At 39.3% G+C, this 18,386-nt stretch overlaps 1 protein-coding gene across 1 annotated transcript in view; it reads right to left on the reverse strand.

Annotated features, from left to right (window-relative positions):
* Positions 1-18,386, reverse strand: part of PPP2R3A (protein phosphatase 2 regulatory subunit B''alpha) — a 175,862-nt gene that overhangs the window by 112,888 nt on the left and 44,588 nt on the right. The window contains exon 4 of the mRNA XM_052640181.1: positions 16,827-16,929. Within this exon, the coding sequence (XP_052496141.1) occupies positions 16,827-16,929 (103 nt within the window). The remainder of the gene's footprint in view (positions 1-16,826; positions 16,930-18,386) is intronic.

Genomic DNA, 18,386 nt, shown 5'->3' on the forward strand with positions numbered 1-18,386 from the left:
GAGTTTTCTTTTAACAGGCAAAAAATTAAACAGAAGTTTAATAATGTGTACACATGGGAGAGACCCAGGAAAAGTGAGTAACTAGGCAAAATGGCCAAAGCTCTTACTTTAAATACCATCTTCAGCTAGAAACACTAGTGGATATTGGAGGTGGTCGTTTGAGACTTCAAAGGGGAGGAAAGCAATTCACGTGAAGATGGAAAAGAAACGTCTGATAAACAAAGGTTTGCTGGGCAAACAACAGGACAGGAGGACACAGAGTGGACTGTGATCTCTAGTCAAGGCTATGGCTCAGTTTTGCTCACCATACTTTGCACATACTCTTTGCAGAAATTTCTGCTGATTGCTCTGATCACTCTCTTCCAGGAAGAGGTCCTCTATCTCAATTTTTTTAGGCAGCTAGGGAGATGGTCAAAGTTTTTTCTGAGTCTTTTGGGCTTTGATTGTTTTCAGCTTGAAATAATTACATCTAGATATTTTGGGGAGGCAAATTTTGCTCACTTACATGGATTTCAGTGAAGAAGTCAAAATATGAATGGATTCAGTTCAGTTGCTCAGTCGTGTCCGACTCTTTGCAACCCCATGAATCGCAGCATGCCAGGCCTCCCTGTCCATCATCAAATCCCAGAGTTCACTCAGACTCATGTCCATCGAGTCTGTAATGCCATCAACCCATCTCATCCTCTGTCGTCCCCTTCTCCTCCTGCCCCCAATCCCTCCCAGCATCAGAGTCTTTTCCAATGAGTCAACTCTTCGCGTGAGGTGGCCAAAGTACTGGAGTTTCAGCTTCAGCATCAGTTCTTCCAAAGAAATCCCAGGGCTGATCTCCTCCAGAATGGATGGGTTGGATCTCCTTGCAGTCCAAGGGACTCTCAAGAGTCTTCTCCAACACGACAGTTCAAAAGCATCAATTCTTTGGCGTTCAGCTTTCTTCACAGTCCAACTCTCACATCCATACATGACCACTGGAAAAACCATAGCCTTGACTAGATGGACCCTTATTGGCAAAGTAATGTCTCTGGTTTTCAATATGCTATCTAGGTTGGTTATAACTTTTCTTCCAAGGAGTAAGCGTCTTTTAATTTCATGGCTGCAGTCACCATCTGCAGTGATTTTGGAGCACCCCAAAATAAAATCTTGACAGTATTTCCACTGTTTCTGCATCTATTTCCCATAAAGTGATGGCACCAGATGCAATGATATTTGTTTTCTGAATGTTGAGCTTTAAGCCTACTTTTTCGCTCTCCTCTTTCACTTTCATCAAGAGGATTTTTAGCTTCTCTTCACTTTCTGCCATAAGGGTGGTGTCATCTGCATATCTGAGGTTATTGATATTTCTCCCGGCAATCTTGATTCCAGTTTGTTCTTCCAGTCCAGCGTTTCTCATGATGTACTCTGCATAGAAGTTAAATAAGCAGGGTGACAATAAACAGCCTTGACGTACTCCTTTTCCTATTTGGAACCAGTCTGTTTGTTGTTCCATGTCCAGTTCTAACTGTTGCTTCCTGACCTGCATATAGGTTTCTCAAGAGGCAGGTCACGTGGTCTGGTATTCCCATCTCTCTCAGAATTTTCCACAATTTATTGTGATCCACACAGTCAAAGGCTTTGGCAGAGTCAATAAAGCAGAAATAGATGTTTTTCTGGAACTCTCTTGCTTTTTCCATGATCCAGTGGATGTTGGCAATTTGATCTCTGGTTCCTCTGCCTTTTCTAAAGCCAGCTTGAACGTCTGGAAGTTCACAGCTCACATATTGCTGGAGCCTGGCTTGGAGAATTTTGAGCATTACTTTACTAGTTTGTGAGATGAGTGCAATTATGCGGTAGTTTGAGCATTCTTTGGCATTGCCTTTCTTTGGGATTGGAATGAAAACTGACCTTTTCCAGTCCTGTGGCCACTGCTGAGTTTTCCAAACTTGCTGGCATATTGAGTGCAGCACTTTTACAGCATCATCTTTCAGGATTTGAAATAGCTCAACTGGAATTCCATCACCTCCACTAGCTTTGTTCGTAGTGATGCTTTCTAAGGTCCACTTGACTTCACATTTTAGGATGTCTGGCTCTAGGTGAGTGATCACACCATCGTGATTATCTTGGTCTTGAAGATCTTTTTTGTACAGTTCTGTGTATTCTTGCCACCTCTTGTTAATATCTTCTGCTTCTGTTAGGTCCATACCATTTCTGTCCTTTATCGAGCCCATCTTTGCATGAAATGTTCCCTTCATATCTCTAATTTTCTTGAAGAGACCTCTAGTCTTTCCCATTCTGTTGTTTTCCTCTATTTCTTTGCTTTGATTACTGAGGAAGGCTTTCTTATCTCTTCTTGCTATTCTTTGGAACTCTGCATTCAGATGCTTATATCTTTCCTTTTCTCCTTTGCTTTTTGCTTCTCTTCTTTTCACAGCTATTTGTAGGCCCCCCCAGACAGCCATTTTGCTTTTTTGCATTTATTTTCCATGGGGATGGTCTTGATCCCTGTCTCCTGTACAGTCACGAACCTCCGTCTATAGTTCATCAGGCACTCTATCTATGAGATCTAGTCCCTTAAATCTATTTCTCACTTCCACTGTATAATCATAAGGGATTTGATTTAGGTCATACCTGAATGGTCTAGTGGTTTCCCCTACTTTCTTAAATTTAAGTCTGTGAATTTGGCAATAAGGAATTCATGATCTGAGCCACAGTTAGCTCCTAGTCTTGTGTTTTTTTGACTGTATAGAGCTTCTCCATCTTTGGCTGCAAAGAATATAATCAATCTGATTTTGGTGTTGACCATCTGGTGATGTCCCTGTGTAGAGTCTTCTCTTGTGTTGTTGGAAGAGGGTGTTTGCTATGACCACTGCATTTTCTTGGCAAAACTCTATTAGTATTTGCCCTGCTTCGTTCCATATACCAAGGCCAAATTCGCCTTTTACTCCAGGTGTTTCTTGACTTCCTACTTTTGCATTCCAGTCCCCTGTAATGAAAAGGACATCTTTTTTGGGTGTTAGTTCTAAAAGGTCTTGTAGGTCTTCATAGAACCGTTCACTTTCAGCTTCTTCAGCATTACTGGTTGGGGGATAGACTTGGATAACTGTGATACTGAATGGTTTGCCTTGGAAATGAACAGAGATCATTCTGTGGTTTTTGAGATTGCATGCAAGTACTGCATTTCAGACTCTTTTGTTGACCATGATGGCTACTCCATTTCTTTTAAGGAATTCCTGTCCACAGTAGTAGATTTAATGGTCATCTGAGTTAAATTCACCCATTCCAGTCCATTTTAGTTCGCTGATTCCTAGAATGTTGACGTTCACTCTTGCCATCTCGTTTGACCACTTCCAATTTGCCTTGATTCATGGACCTGACATTCCAGGTTCCTATGTAATATTGCTCTTTACAGCATTGGACCTTGCTTCTATCACCAGTCACATCCACAACTGAGTATTGTTTTTGCTTTGGCTCCACCCCTTCATTCTTTCTGGAGAATGGGTTACCTCGCAAAAATAATTCCCAGACTTTGGAGGTGGGTGTCAAGGCACACGAACTCTGGGGGCCTGCAGGAGAGCTGAGGGGTACTGCAGTGAGGAAATTCCTGAGGACCTCATCCTTACTCCCCAGCAGATAAAGCCTGGGACATTTGGTTATTAACAATGTAAGAAATTAATATTTTGATGAAACTTGCTTTAGGGTTCCTTCTGCCCCCCCTGTCTTCATAGCCCTTTTTGACTTAGTTCAGAGCCCTTGAAGTGTCTTCAAAATCCTCCACTCCCTACCCACTGGGAAATCTCTACTGAGGTCTGCTTTCTTCTTGGAGATCCATGAGGAGACAGGTCTGGGTATATAGGTGAGATCCTCCAAACAGTGTGTACATGGAAAAGAGGTGTCAAAGGGCTCAGCCCTTGGAGCTCCAACATTCAGAAATCAGAGGATTGTGGAGGGACTTTTCTGCTTTTGCCAAATTATTTCTTTCTTGAGTTCTTAGCCATAACATTTCTGGCTAAAGGGTGGGAACAATATGGCTGTAAATGAATGTATGAGTCAATTTCTGGGCTATTTCACCATCATTGGATTTAACATTCAGCTTTTTGGGGAGTCCTTTTAGAATGTGTAAATTGTTATCTTCAGACTACTTTCATTTACATATCTTTGATTTCTAGTGAGAATTAACATTTTCCTGTCTGGGGCTTCCCTGGTGGCTAGTGGTAAAGAATCCGCCTGCAATACAGGAGACAACTACAATGTAGGAGACACAAGTTCAAGCCCTGGGTTGGGAAGATCCCCTGGAAAAGGAAATGGCAACCCACTCCATCATTCTTGCCTGGAAAATGCCATCGACAGAGGAGCCTGGCAGGCTACAGATCATGGGGTTGCAAAAGAGTCAGTAAGACTAAGCAACTAAACAACAACTATTTGTTTATTAACTGTATTTCCCTTATGGGGATGGTCCTGTCTTTTATCTCTGTATCTTTTAGAATATAGACATTTATTTTACAAATTTGTATCAGCTATTTTTTTCATCTAATTTTTTGTTGAAGTATAGTTGATCTAGTGTTATGTTAATTTCAGAATTTTTGCAGATTATATTCCATTATAGATTATTATCAGAAAATGGCCATCATTCCCTGTGCTTTACAGTATATCCTTGTTTCTTATATTATATATATATATATAATATATACTTTTTCAGATTCTTTTTGCATTGTAGGTTATTATAAGATATTGAATACACTTCCCTGTGCTATATTGTAGGTCCTTGTTGTGTATCTACTTTATATATAGTATGTGTATCTATTAATCCAAAGCTCCTAATTTATACCCCCCCTGCCTTGGTTCCCCTTCAGTAACCATAAATTTGTTTTCTATGTCTGTGAGTCTGTTTCTAAATAAGTTCGTTTGTATCATTTTTTAAGATTCTACATATAAGTGATAGCATATGATATCTATCTTTATCTAACCTACTTCATTTAGTATGATAATCTCTAGGTTCATCTATATCAATGCAAATGACCTTATTTCATTCCATTATATACATCTTCTTTATCTATTCCTCTGTCAGTGGACATTTAGGTTGCTTCCATGTATTGGCTACTGTAAACAGTCCTGCTATGAACACTGGGGTGCATGTATCTTTTCAAGTTAAGAGTTTTTGCCTTTTCCAAATAGGTGCCCAACAGTGGGATTGCTGGCAGCTCTATTTTTAGTTTTCTGAGTAACCTTTAAACTGTATTCCACACTGGCTGTACCAATCTACATTGCCACCACAGTGTAGGAGGGTTTCCTTTGCTCCACACCTTCTCCACCATTTGTTATCTGTAGACTTTTTAGTAGCCATTCTGACTGGTGTGAGGTTATACCTCATTATAGTTTTGATTTGCATTTCTTCAAGAGCCTTCTTTTGATTAGTGTTAGTATGATATATATATTTTTTCATCTCCTTTTACTTTTAACCTGTTTGCGTCTTTATGATTCTTTCAGGGTCTTGGTTTTTTGTCTAATCTTTGGGTCTTGGTTTTTTTGTCTAATATAATTTTAGGTCTTGGTATTTTTGTCTAACATTTGCCTTTGAGGGATATGCACACCACTTATAGGTGACTATTGATATGGTTAGGTTTAAATCTCTTATCCCATCCAGCCTTTGTTCCTTTTTTTCCTTCCATTTCTGCCTCCATTTGGGTTAACTTAGTGTGCTTTATAATTCTCTTATTTCCTTTTTTGGCTTATTAGCTATAACTATAGCTATAGCTCTTGTTATTTCAGAGGTACATCAGAGGTTACAACATACATCTTTAACTTAGTATAATCTACTTGCAAGAAATGTTAAACAACCTCATGGATTATATTTGAACCATAACAATATACTTCCATTTCTCTTCACCTAATCTTTATGCTACTGTTGTTAAATTGTACTTAAACATATGTTAGAAATAACATAATGCAGTGTGGATAGGTTCATTTAAAGAGTTAATTTTCTTCTAAAGAGATGTGAATAATAAAAAATCACATATATGTAGTTACTGCTTCTGGAGCTCATTCCTTTGTGTAGATTTGTATTTCCATCTGGTATTATTTTCCTCCTTGCATAAACAACTTTTTTAAAAAACAAACAAATGAAACACATCTCTTGTAATGCATTTCTGCTGGTGATGAATTCTTTGAGCTTTTTTATGTCGAAAAATAAAAATCTTTAGTCCACCTTCATTTTTGAAGGATATTTTCATTGGGTATACTATTCAAGGTTGACTGTTCTTTTCTTTCAGTACTTTAGAGATGTTGCTCCTCTGTCTTCTGGTTTGGACTTTTCCAACATGAAATCCACTGTCATCTTTATCTTTGTTCCACTCTATGAAATGTGACTATTTTCTCTGGCTACTTTTAATCTATTATTGTGATGTGCCACAGCTCAGTTGGTAAAGAATCCACCTGTAATGCAGGAGATCCCAGTTCAATTCCTGGGTTGGGAAGATCTGCTGGAGAACGGATAGGTTACCCACTCCAGTATTCTTGGGCTTCCCTTGTGGCTCAGGTGGTAAAGAATCTTGGGCAATGGCGGGAGGCCTGGGTTTGATCCTTGGGTTGGGAAGATCCCCTGGAGAAGGGAAAGGCTACCCACTCTAGTATTCTGGCCTGGAGAATTCCATGGACCATGGTCCATGGGGTAGCAGAGTTGGACATGACTGAGTGACTTTTACTTTCACTGGTATAATTTTGTGTTTCTTGAGTTTGGGCTTATTGAACATCTTAGGTTTGTGGGTTTATAGTTTTTATCAAGTACAGAAAATTCTGGGCCATTATCTCTTCAAATAATTTTTGGTCCCAGTGCAATGTAATTTCAGCACTAACCATCCAGAGTTAGTGTAGATTTCAGAGGTTAAGGACACAGTCCTAAACAAGACTCGTCTTACTTCAGACACCAGCCATAACTCTGGGGTTCCCAGGCTACCCACACTTCTAACTAACTAGTTATAAATTTGGGGGTTTCCATTATCCTCTGAGGTTCAACAACTTTCCCAAATGACAGAACTGGGCAAACACTATACACAGAACCAAGGAAAGTACTATATTATGATTTCTATTCTATTATAAAGAATACAAATCAGGACAAGCCAAGTAAGAGATGCACAGGGCAAGGTCTGGGAAAGTCTGAAACATGGAGCTTTTGTGTCCCCAAGAGAAGTCACCCTTTCAGCACATCACTGTGTATCATTAACTAGGGGAGCTCAATTGTGCTTCAGTGTCCAGAGTTTTTAACTGGGTTTCATTATATAGACATGATTAACTGAATCATTGGCCATATGGCTGGATTCAATCTCCATGCTTCCTCCTGTTTTTGGAGATCAGGCTGATAATCTGATCTCAGGTTATCACCTGACTGAAAGCTTCAACCTCTATTCATGTGGTTGCCCTTCTAGCATGGCAGGTTCTCATCCTAGAACTATACTGGGGCTCATGATGAGTCACCTCATTAGTATAAATGCAGGTATGGTCCCAGGAGCCCACCATGAAGAACACAGATACTTATCATTCACGAAATTCCAAGGCTTTAGAAGCTCTGTCCCAGGAACCTTGGGCTAAGACTTGACAAATATTTTACAGCATCCTCTCTTCCATTTATGTTAGGTTGCTTGAAGCCAGGTCCCACAGCTCCCTGATGCTCTTTTCATTTTCCTTTAATTCTTTTTTTATGTCTCTGTGTCTCATTTTGGGTAGTTTCTATTCTATGTCTTCAAGTTCACTGTTCATTTCATTTGCAATATTTAATCTGCTGTCAACCCAATCTGGTATATCTTTCTCTCCACATACCTTAGTTTTCATCTCTATAAGTTCAATTTGGGTCTTTAAAAAAGTGTTCAGTTTTGATATTTATTTTAATATACTTAGTAGCTAATTTTAAAATCTGTGTCAGTTCCAAGTCAGTTTCAATTGATTGGTTTTTCTCCTAATCATCAATTGTATTCTTCTGTTTCCTGGCATGCCTGATGACCCCAGTCATTTTGAATTTTGTCTTTTTGAGGGTTGGATATTTTTATATTCTTATTCTAAGCTTCTGAATAGAATACATATTTTATGTTCTGGGATGCTATTGAGTCACTGAAAAACCTTTCATCCTTCTACATTGTGCTTTCCTGATCTGTTAGACAGGACCCAGCGCTGTCTACTCTGGTGCTAATTATTCTCCCCTGCTACTGAGGCGGGCGGCTCAGAGGTCTGCCTGCAATGTGGGAGACCTGGGTTTGATCCCTGAGTCAGGAAGATCCCCTGGAGAAGGAAATGCAACCCACTCTGGTACTCTTGTCTGGAAAATCCCATGGACAGAGAAGCCTGGTAGGCTATGGTCCATGCGGTCGTAGAGTCAGACACGACTGAGCGAGTTCACTTTCACTTTCACTACTGAGGCAAGAGGGATTACCTGATGACTCAGGGGTAAAGAATCCATCTGCCAATACCGGAGACACAGGTATGATCCCTGGGTTGGGAATATATCCTGGAGAAGGAAATGGCAACCCACTCTAGTAGTCTTGCCTGGGAAGTCTCATGAACAGAGGAACCTGGTAGGCTATAGTCCATGGGGTTGCAAAATAGTCAGACTCAACTTAGTGACTAAATAACAACTGAGGCAAGACTCCTATGACTACTCAAAGTGCTACGTCTTATGAAGTTTTCCAGTCTGGGTGGTAGGGTCAGATACTATTCTTGGCTCTGTGTGACCCACAGATATTGTCCCAATTTCGACTGCAAAGAGTCAGACATGACTGAGCAACTTTCACTTCACTTCTTCACCTTTGGTTACTATCCTCATATATATCTGCTGGATACTCATGGAGGACTTTTGAAGATCTCTGGGGTTTTCTCTCTGTGGACTTCTTTCCTCTTTGGTGCTCTGCCTTGAGAATTCTAGCTACCTTTTCTTCCAAATTCTCAACTCTCCTAAACTTAGGGAGTTTGCTGAACTCCGCTTAGGGTCCCCATCAATACACTGTGGCTTGGAAACTCTCTCAAGGAAATTATAAGGCTAACCTTGTTTGTTTTCTGTTTCTCAGGAATCACTCTTATCTTTTGTTGCCAGATGTCTGGCATCTTGAAAACCACTGTTTTGTATTTCTTGCCTGATGTTTTTTGTTGTTTCAAATGGCAAGGCAAATCCAGTCCCAGTTACTCCATTTTGGTAATAAATAGAAGATCTGTTGATTTTGTATGTTAATTTTATTTCCTACTATTTTACTGAATTCTTTTATTGTTTGAGTTTTATCACTGATTCTCTTGAATTTCCAGGTTTACTGTCATGCAATTTATGAATAGATACTTCTTCAACCATTCTTTTTTTAAAAAACTTTTAATTTTGTATTGAAGCAGGGCTTCAGCTCAGTTGGTAAAGAATCCACCTGCAATGCAGGAGACCTGGGATCGATCCCTGGGTTGGGAAGATCCTCTGGAGAAGGGAAAGGCTACCCACTTCAGTATCCTGGCCTGGAGAATTCCATGGACTGTATAGTCTGTGTCCGCAAAGAGTTGGACACAACAGAGCAACTTTCACTTACTATAGCCAATGAACAATGTCTCCAGCCATTCTTATGCCTCTAATTGTTTTCTCGTGTATAATTACTCGAGTACAATGTTGTACAGTACTGGAGACAGTGGCATCCTTGCCCTGTTTCTGATCTTAATAGAAAGGCCTTTAATATTTCCTTATTAAATAACACACTGGCTTTAGCATTAGGTATATACATTGTAACAATGTTAAGAAAGTATCTCAAACACCTACTTTCTTGAGCAGGTTTTTTTTTGGCTGTGCCATATGGCATGTGGGATCTTATTAACAGTTCCTTAACCAGGTATTGAACCTGTTGTGACCTCTGCAGGGGAAGCATTGAGCCTTAACTATTGGACTGCCAGGGAAGTCCCTTGAGCATTTTTATGAATGGTTGTTAAAATTTTGTCCAAAGTTATTTCAGCATCTGTTGAGACAATCATGATTTTTCTCTTAGATACAATATGTGATATTAATAAAGATCTTAATTTCGAACCAATTTTGACTTCCTGGAATAAATCCCACCAGGTTATGTGCATCTGCTTGGTAATATTTTGTTACTTTTTATCACTAATCATGAATTAGGTTCATTTGCAGTTTTCTTTTTTGTACTGTCTTCACTTGGTTTACATATCAGTTTAATAGTTATTTCATTGAAGAGCTATGGAATTTTCCTTCCTTTTCAATTCTCTGGAATAATTTACTGAGCATTAGGACTCTCTGATCTTTGAGGGTTTTATAGAATTCCCCTGAAACTACTTGGGCCTGTTGCTTTTTGTGGGGTAGTTCCTTAATAAAGATCTCTATTTCTTCCAAGGAAATTACTTAATTAATCTTTTTAAATAAAATGGGGTGAATTTTGGTCAGATATAGTTTCCTAGGACAGAGGAGGCAATGGCACCCCACTCCAGTACTTTTGCCTGGAAAATCCCATGGATGGAGGAGCCTGGTGGGCTGCAGTCCATGGGGTTGCTATGAGTCGGATATGACTGAGCGACTTCACTTTCACTTTTCACTTTCATGCATTGGAGAAGGAAGTGGCAACCCACTCCAGTGTTCTTGCCTGGAGAATCCCAGGGATGGGGGAGCCTGGTGGGCTGCTGTCTATGGGGTTGCATAGAGTCGGACACGACTGAAACAACTTAGCAGCAGCATCAGTTTCCTAGGAAATTATCCATTCCAACTAGGTTTTCAATTTTATTTCCAAATAAATATGAGGTCTGCAAAAACAGTCTTTTATGATTTTTGAAAATTTCTGTTCCTCCTTGTCATTTCTTATTTTGTGTATTAGTGCTCTCTCCTTTTTCTTAATGAAATTAGCTAATTGTTGGTCTATTTTGTTAATGTTTTCCCCTTAGCAAGATTTCAATTTACTAAAAATGCTACTGTTTTTTGAATTCTCTGTCTCTTTAGGTTTTGATCATTACTGGAGGTGAGCGATGGGTATATGGAGGTTCATAGATCACTCTGCATTTGTAGGTGCTCAAAATTCTCCATAATAAAAATTAAAAAAAATTATATATACATATGGTATAAAATCAAGGAGTATATAAAAACTTATGATGGAAAGAACCATTCTGCCAACCTACCCAATCCATGGACCTTTAGCCCTACTTCTTTTGAATCACTTATGTTTTTATTTCTTTTGCTGTTTACCTCTATAATTAAACATAAATTATAATAACATTATATAAATAAACATAAATTTATAATAAACAAATTATTTAAGTATAACGAAATACTATGTTACAATTACTTTTCTTTATAGCTTTATCAACTTTCAGTTCAGTTCAGTCGCTCAGTCGTGTCCAACTCTTTGCGACCCCATGAATCGCAGCATACCAGGTATCCCTGTCCATCACCATCTCCCGAAGTTCACTCAGGCTCACGTCCATCGAGTCCGCGATGCCATCTCATCCTCGGTGGTCCCCTTCTCCTCCTGCCCCCAATCCCTCCCACCATCAGTCTTTTCCAATGAATCAACTCTTCGCATGAGGTGTCCAAAGTACTGGAGCTTCAGCTTTAGTATCATTCCTTCCAAGGAAATTCCAGCGCTGATCTCCTTCAGAATGGACTGGTTGGATCTCCTTGCAGTCCAAGGGACTCTCAAGAGTCTTCTCCAACACTACAGTTCAAACGCATCAATTCTTCGGCGCTCAGCCTTCTTCACAGTCCAACTCTCACATCCATACATGACCACAGGAAAAACCATACCCTTGACTAGACAGACCTTAGTCGGCAAAGTAATGTCTCTGCTTTTCAATATACTATCTAGGTTGGTCATAACTTTTCTTCCAAGGAGTAAGCGTCTTTTAATTTCATGGCTGCAGTCACCATCTGCAGTGATTTTGGAGCCCAAAAAAATAAAGTCTGCCACTGTTTCCCCATCTATTTCCCATGAAGTGATGGGACCAGATGCCATGATCTTCGTTTTCTGAATGTTGAGCTTTAAGCCAACTTTTTCGCTCTCCTCTTTCACTTTCATCAAGAGGCTTTTTAACTCCTCTTCAGTTTCTGCCATAAGGGTGGTATCATCTGCATATCTGAAGTTATTGATATTTCTCCCGGCAATCTTGATTCCAGCTTGTGTTTCTTCCAGTCCAGCGTTTCTCATGATGTACTCTGCATAACAATATTTATGATTCTTTGCTAGGGAAGATGAGGATTTAGCTCATTTATACTGGCCCACTTTACTCCCCTTTACCCAGTATTTGTGGTTATGAATGATTTTTAGTTTTTATATTGGTTATATCTATAAATGAGAAATAATCTATTTATACATTTAATCTTCACCCCATTTCATCTTAGTGCCTTAAGTTCTATTTACAGGATGATGACAGTAGCACTTCTAACTTTATTTTCTCTTTTTCTCCTTCAAATTTTGGCAATATTTTGCTTCTACATTGTTCAGGTTGCTTAAATACTGTTCTGCAACCATAACAAAATTTTCTTCAGTTTATTCATAGGATGACTTTAGGTGTTATACATTAAAATATTTTACAACATTTTGACTCTAAATACTGTTGAATGCCAGTTAAGCAGCATACCAGGAATGCATATCATTTCTTACTGGTCCAATATCATGTCCCTTGGGCATTCAAAGGAGACTATTCTGGGTACTGAAGTTAAATGAACTTCCGTTTCTTCTTTTTTTAAGGTGAGGCATCCTAAAGGAAATCAGTCCTGAATATTCATTGAAAGGATGGATGCTGAAGCTGAAACTCCAGTACTTTAGCTACCTCATGTGAAGAACTGATTCATTGGAAAAGACCCTGATGCTGGGAAAGATTGAAGGTGGGAGGAGACGGGGACAACAGAGGATGAGATGGTTGGATGGCATCACCGATTCAATAGATATGAGTTTGAATAACTCTGGGAGTTGGTGATGGACAGGGAGGCCTGGCGTGCTGTAGTCCATGGGGTCGCAAAGAGGCAGACATAACTGAGCGACTGAACTGAACTGCAGATGAGGCTTTACTGGGGTCCTTTGAACTTCCTTTTCTTACTTCCCACCAGTCGTTCATAATCCTGTCATATTTTAGTTTGCATCATGTTTATACACGACTTCAGAGTTTTTTCATTTTTCTTAGAGTTTCTAATTGCCTTTCTTCAGCATTATGATACATAATGCTGCATCTTCATCATACTCTCCAGTTCCCCTGTTCTTAAATATAAAAACTACTGCATGGACTCACTCCTCCCCTCCTAGCTCCTTCCCAGAGAAATCCCCTGTCTTCTCTATTCTGCAGTGGCTGCTCTTCAGTTGCCAACCTGGGACTTTATTTCACTGATTCTCTGAAGTGAATCCATTGTTTCCTGGATCTCATGCATTTCTTCTTCTTGGTTTATTTAATTTGCTATAGTATATACTCAAGTAACTCTCCAAGAAAACAGGAGATAAACTTTCTGAGTTTTTAAATGTCTTTATTCTAAACTCATATCTGATCTACAGCTTGGTAGGATATAGAAATCTGAGTTCAAATCCATTTCCCCAGGGTTGCCAATGAGAATGTAATACCATCCCAATTCTTATTCCTATTACGGTGACCTGGTTTTTCTCTCTGGAGGATTTTGGTGGCTTTCTAAAATTTCAAGAGGACTTGTTTATGTATGTCTTTTTTAAATTCATTGTGTTTGCCACTCAGAGGCTCCTTTCAACCAAAAGACTTATATTCTGAATATTCTGGTTCTGTGGGCAGTGACTGGAGGGAACATGAGAGCTGGGTTGGAGGGCCATATTCTGTTTTTGATCATGTGATGGCCACACAGGCACGATGTGTTTCCCCAAGAAAGTAAACAGGAATCTGAAGGAATCCCACTGGGTTTCTGCTCTTTGGACCCATCCTATCACTCCTGTCTTTTCAATTCTCTCCATCTTGTATTATTTATTTGATGATTCTATATTACCTCTTTGACGATTTCCTTCTTTCCATCTCCCCCCTTCTTTCTCCCCTAGATTCCAGTTAGTGAGATGTTGAAATTCTTGAATTGGTCCTTTATGTCGTCACTTCTCTCCCTCTCTCTCTCTCTCTCTCTCTCTCTCTCTCTCTCTCTAACATGTGTGCATTTGCGTGCCCCAGAGACATCCTTAACTTTAGTTGCCAGGCCTTATGCTGAAATTTAAAAATTTGGCACTTACATGTTAAAATTCGCACAGCTCTTTCTTGTGTCAGCATCTATTCTTGTCTTATATAATCTCTCTGAATATAGTAATTATTTTTTTAAAAAAGACTTTTTAAGAACAGTTTTAGCCTTACAGAAAAGTTGAGAAGATGTGTCAAGTTCCCATATATCTGCACCCAGGTCTCTAATTATTAATATCTTACATTAGCATTTGTTATAATTAATAACCCAATATTGATACATTATTATTAGTATTATTCAAGGCTATACTTAATTCATGTTTCCTTAGTTGCTACCTAATGTCTTTTCTTCTGTTCTAGCATCTCATATTACATTTAGTTGTTGTGCCTCCTTAGGCTCCTTTTAGCTTAGACAGTTTTTTGGACTTCCCTTGTTTCTGACGACCTTGATAATTTTGACAAGTACTGGCCAGACACTATCTAGGATATTCCTCTACTAAAATTTGTCTTAGCCTGCTCCAAGTGCAGTCCGGCTGCACTTTATATTTGGGAACCAGGTAAGCAGTCAAAGGGTCAACTGCTCTGTACCCCAGCCTTCAGTGATTCCCCATTCCTAGTACTTCACATCAGCTCTGCCAACTCTGAGTTCATAGCCTCCCTGGGAGATCCTAATGAGCAGAGTGGAATAGAGTAGCTCACTTCTCCACTGCAGCTCACTTCTCCCACAGCCCCTTGCTCTGGGCTATGGTCTCGTTTGCTTGCTTCCACTTTCTATCTTCAAGAAATACTAGATCTCCTGTACACTGATTTTTTTCCTCCTCTGTTCCTCTCTGACATTCCACTCACTTTCATTGGTTTATTCCTTTTAACATATCAATATTTATCTTCAGAGGAGTTTGGAAAAGAATGAGAGGGGTAGCAGTCTGTCTTCTTTTATGAGCAGACTCCACATATCCACTTTTCATATAAAAACTCTTATATTTAAGAGAAGGAAGTAAAAATGTCCACTAATTTTGTTGTTTGTTCATAATTCTCTTGGCATAGCTTAGTTTATATTCCTGTCAAAGCTTTTATTAAAGCTTCTGATAAAACTCAGTCAGGGTAGTCCCCACAGGAAAAAGAATTCTCCCATATGAATCTTTCATGAAGCAATTAAGTGAAGAGTTGTGGGTAAGGGAACAAACAAGGGAATGGGAGGTGCCAGGGATGAGCAGCAGAAAGATACTGTTACAATCCCTAGGGCCAAGGGACCAGAGAGGAAGAGACCAACAGGAGCCCAGGAAGCACCACAGCTGTGGAGAAGGGGTCTTGCAGCATTAGCTGAATTATAGAGAAACATACAATTAGTATGCTGCAGCAAACAGCTGGGAAGACATGCTAACTTCTTTCTTCTCTGCCCTCCCACCTCCTGGCAGTGCGATCCATTGGCCAGACCAACCTGAAGCTAATCAGCAAATGAAGTAAAAAAGATGCAGTTTATAGGAGACAGAGTAGGGCTGGGAATGGATGAGTGGGTGAGGGGGAGAGGTGGCTGAAGAATTTACAGAAAACATAAATAGGAATACATAACATTGGGTTTTATACATGACGGTCTTGATTAAATGTGAAAAACTTAACAATCTTCATTCCCATGAATACTTTTTAAAGGGGAACAAAAGCATATCGCAGAAGAGTTTAAGAATAATCAAAGCTATCATGCAGATTAAAATAAGCTCAAAACCCTTGCACATAAAATAAGTTACATCCAAACTTCATTTTCTGAACATGTAAAACTGTTCCAACAATTAGAATCTGTCATATAGCATTAGAAGTTAGGGTAGTGGTTCCCCTACAGTGGCAGGGACTGGCAGGGAGCATGAAGAGTTTGGGGGTGCTGGTAATGTTTGGTTTCTTCATCTGCATGCTAGTTACACAGAAGTGCTCACATTGTGAAAATTAATTGATGCATCATGATTAGTGTGTTTTCATGTGTGTATATGTTGCAATTCAAAAATCTAAAAGAAAAAAAAAAAAGATGGTAGCCACAAATACAACTTAAAAAAACCTAAAGTATGTCCATGTATCTTTCTGCCCTTTTTTAGGCATCCTCAGTAGCAGTCAACAAGGATTTACTAGAACAACTCAAAAAATGATGTTCATTCAACAGAAATGAAAGGCAGACCTCAGCTTCAAGGAATTTGTGAACTACTTAGGAAAATGTAATATTTAGATATGGAATACATTAACAAGCAATGTATCAAGCTATGAAGAATGCTGTAATAAAAACAGATTCAATATTGGCATGCAACTGATTCTCATCAGAAGGCCTGGATATAAATATTCCCCCACTGGGCTCTTTCTGTTGGAGATCTCTTTCTCTTTAACCTTAATGAAGGTCAACTTGATTAGCTAGGCCACATGCCTAATTTCAGGAGGTGCTTCTGTGATTGCTGTGGGTGGGCACAGGGGGAGCCTAAGTAAGGCCTCTCTCTTCTGCTTCAGTGGGAGTAGCCCTGTTTCATCTGGGCTATAATATATATATATGATTATCTGTTTTATACTGTTTATGCTATTATCTGTATCAATTTTTACTTAACAAAAGGATTTTGCTGCTAAAATAATCTTGGAAACCACTCGTCTAGAAATCTAATCTCTAAATTAGTATATCTCAATTGACATATCTTACAGTTGAAAAAATTTTAAAAGCTTCTGAAACTCTAAAAATAAAACCCATTTTAAAAGGAAATGAAAATTACCTGAAGTAAAGGAATAAAATCATCCTGTTCTAGAGAGCTGCAGCTGGGCTTTGCAAGAAGACAGATAAACTTAGAGGCATCATCATGATGGTTACTCAGCAACCTAGAAAAGAAATGACTGCTTAGGAAGATTGGCTACTGTGAACAGTGACCACAACATCAATAGTTGGGAATTTCAGTCTGGTCTGAAGGCCATTTAGGTCAAGAATCAAGTGCTTTCTTTTAAAATGATTAAAAAAAGGAAAAAATTCCACGCTGCTGATTTTGTTCAAGGGCCTTCTTAATAAAAGCTCAACAAGATGGTATATTATTTCTGTAGAATGCTTCTGAGACCACCAAGTCAACTGAACTAATGCAGGTAAAAATACACGTGAAGAAGGTCCATTCAGGTTAGCTCAGGGTATCTGGAACCAGAACTCCAGAGCTGCCTACAAGGAGGGAACACATCTGATGGACCACCACATACCACGTAAGACATGAACTTCTGTTTGTCCAGGTTTGCAGACATTCAGGACCAACCTGACGGGGCTTTTGAAATGAGACTTTGAAGGACCAGGCTTAAGAAAAACTGAAGTCCCTATTAAATCTTAAAGCTCTAAGAATTCCTCATCTCCAGCTAATTGCTGGACATTTCCATTTGGATGCTATACTCACATAGCAAAGTCAAAATAGTGAAAACCAAATTTAGAATCTTCTTCTCAAAGTCAGTTCTTTTCATGGATGTCTATTTTTGTTAATGGTGGTACCACTCCAAGTTATTTGAGCTTGAAAATTTGAAGTCATTTCAAACTTATTTCTCTTCCTTATTCTCCACATCCAGTTAGTCTCCAAACTTTCTTGCTTTTCTTCCTTAATCATTTATTGAATGCTAATTGTGTGCCAGATACTGTGTCTGGCCTTGTGTATATTTGGAATACAAAGAAAATAAGACATGGTTTTGTGCCCTGTAAGGAGCTTACAGTCTAGTGAGAGAGATACACCAATAAGATCATACTCCTGGATAATCTTATTAGAGAAATAATAAATTCAGGGTGTCATGGAAGGACACAGGATGGCCAGTGAAATTCCCTGAAGAGTTGTGAAATGGAAAAGGGGCTGCTGTGGATCAAGAGGGCTGCATGTACAAATGCCTGGTATGAGATTGCACAGATTATTTGGGCAACTGCAAGCACTGGAGGTGGGAAGCGAAGGGGACATGAGCATTAGGATCAGATCCTGGAGACCCTTTCACATTCAGGTCCAGGTCAAGTCCAGGTCAAGAAGCCTGGACTTCCGCCTACTCACAGAAAAATTTTAACTTGGACAGGCAACATGATCAGATGTGTTTTTCATAAATACCAGGCAGAAGTTTGTCTAAGGGCTTGAGCAATAATACTGGCAGCATGAGAGCTGAAAATGAAAGGACATGATAGTTGATTCGTGTGGAGGGATAAAAGTGGGGAAAGTCCATGATGAATTCCAGGTTTCTAGCGTGGACCACTAGGTGCTTGGAATATAGGATGGGAACATATTTTAAACAACCATTTCTTCCCTCCTATTTCCAGTTTACCATTAAGTCCA

Source organism: Budorcas taxicolor, chromosome 1 (assembly GCF_023091745.1).
Source record: "Budorcas taxicolor isolate Tak-1 chromosome 1, Takin1.1, whole genome shotgun sequence".
Lineage (NCBI taxonomy): Eukaryota > Metazoa > Chordata > Mammalia > Artiodactyla > Bovidae > Budorcas > Budorcas taxicolor.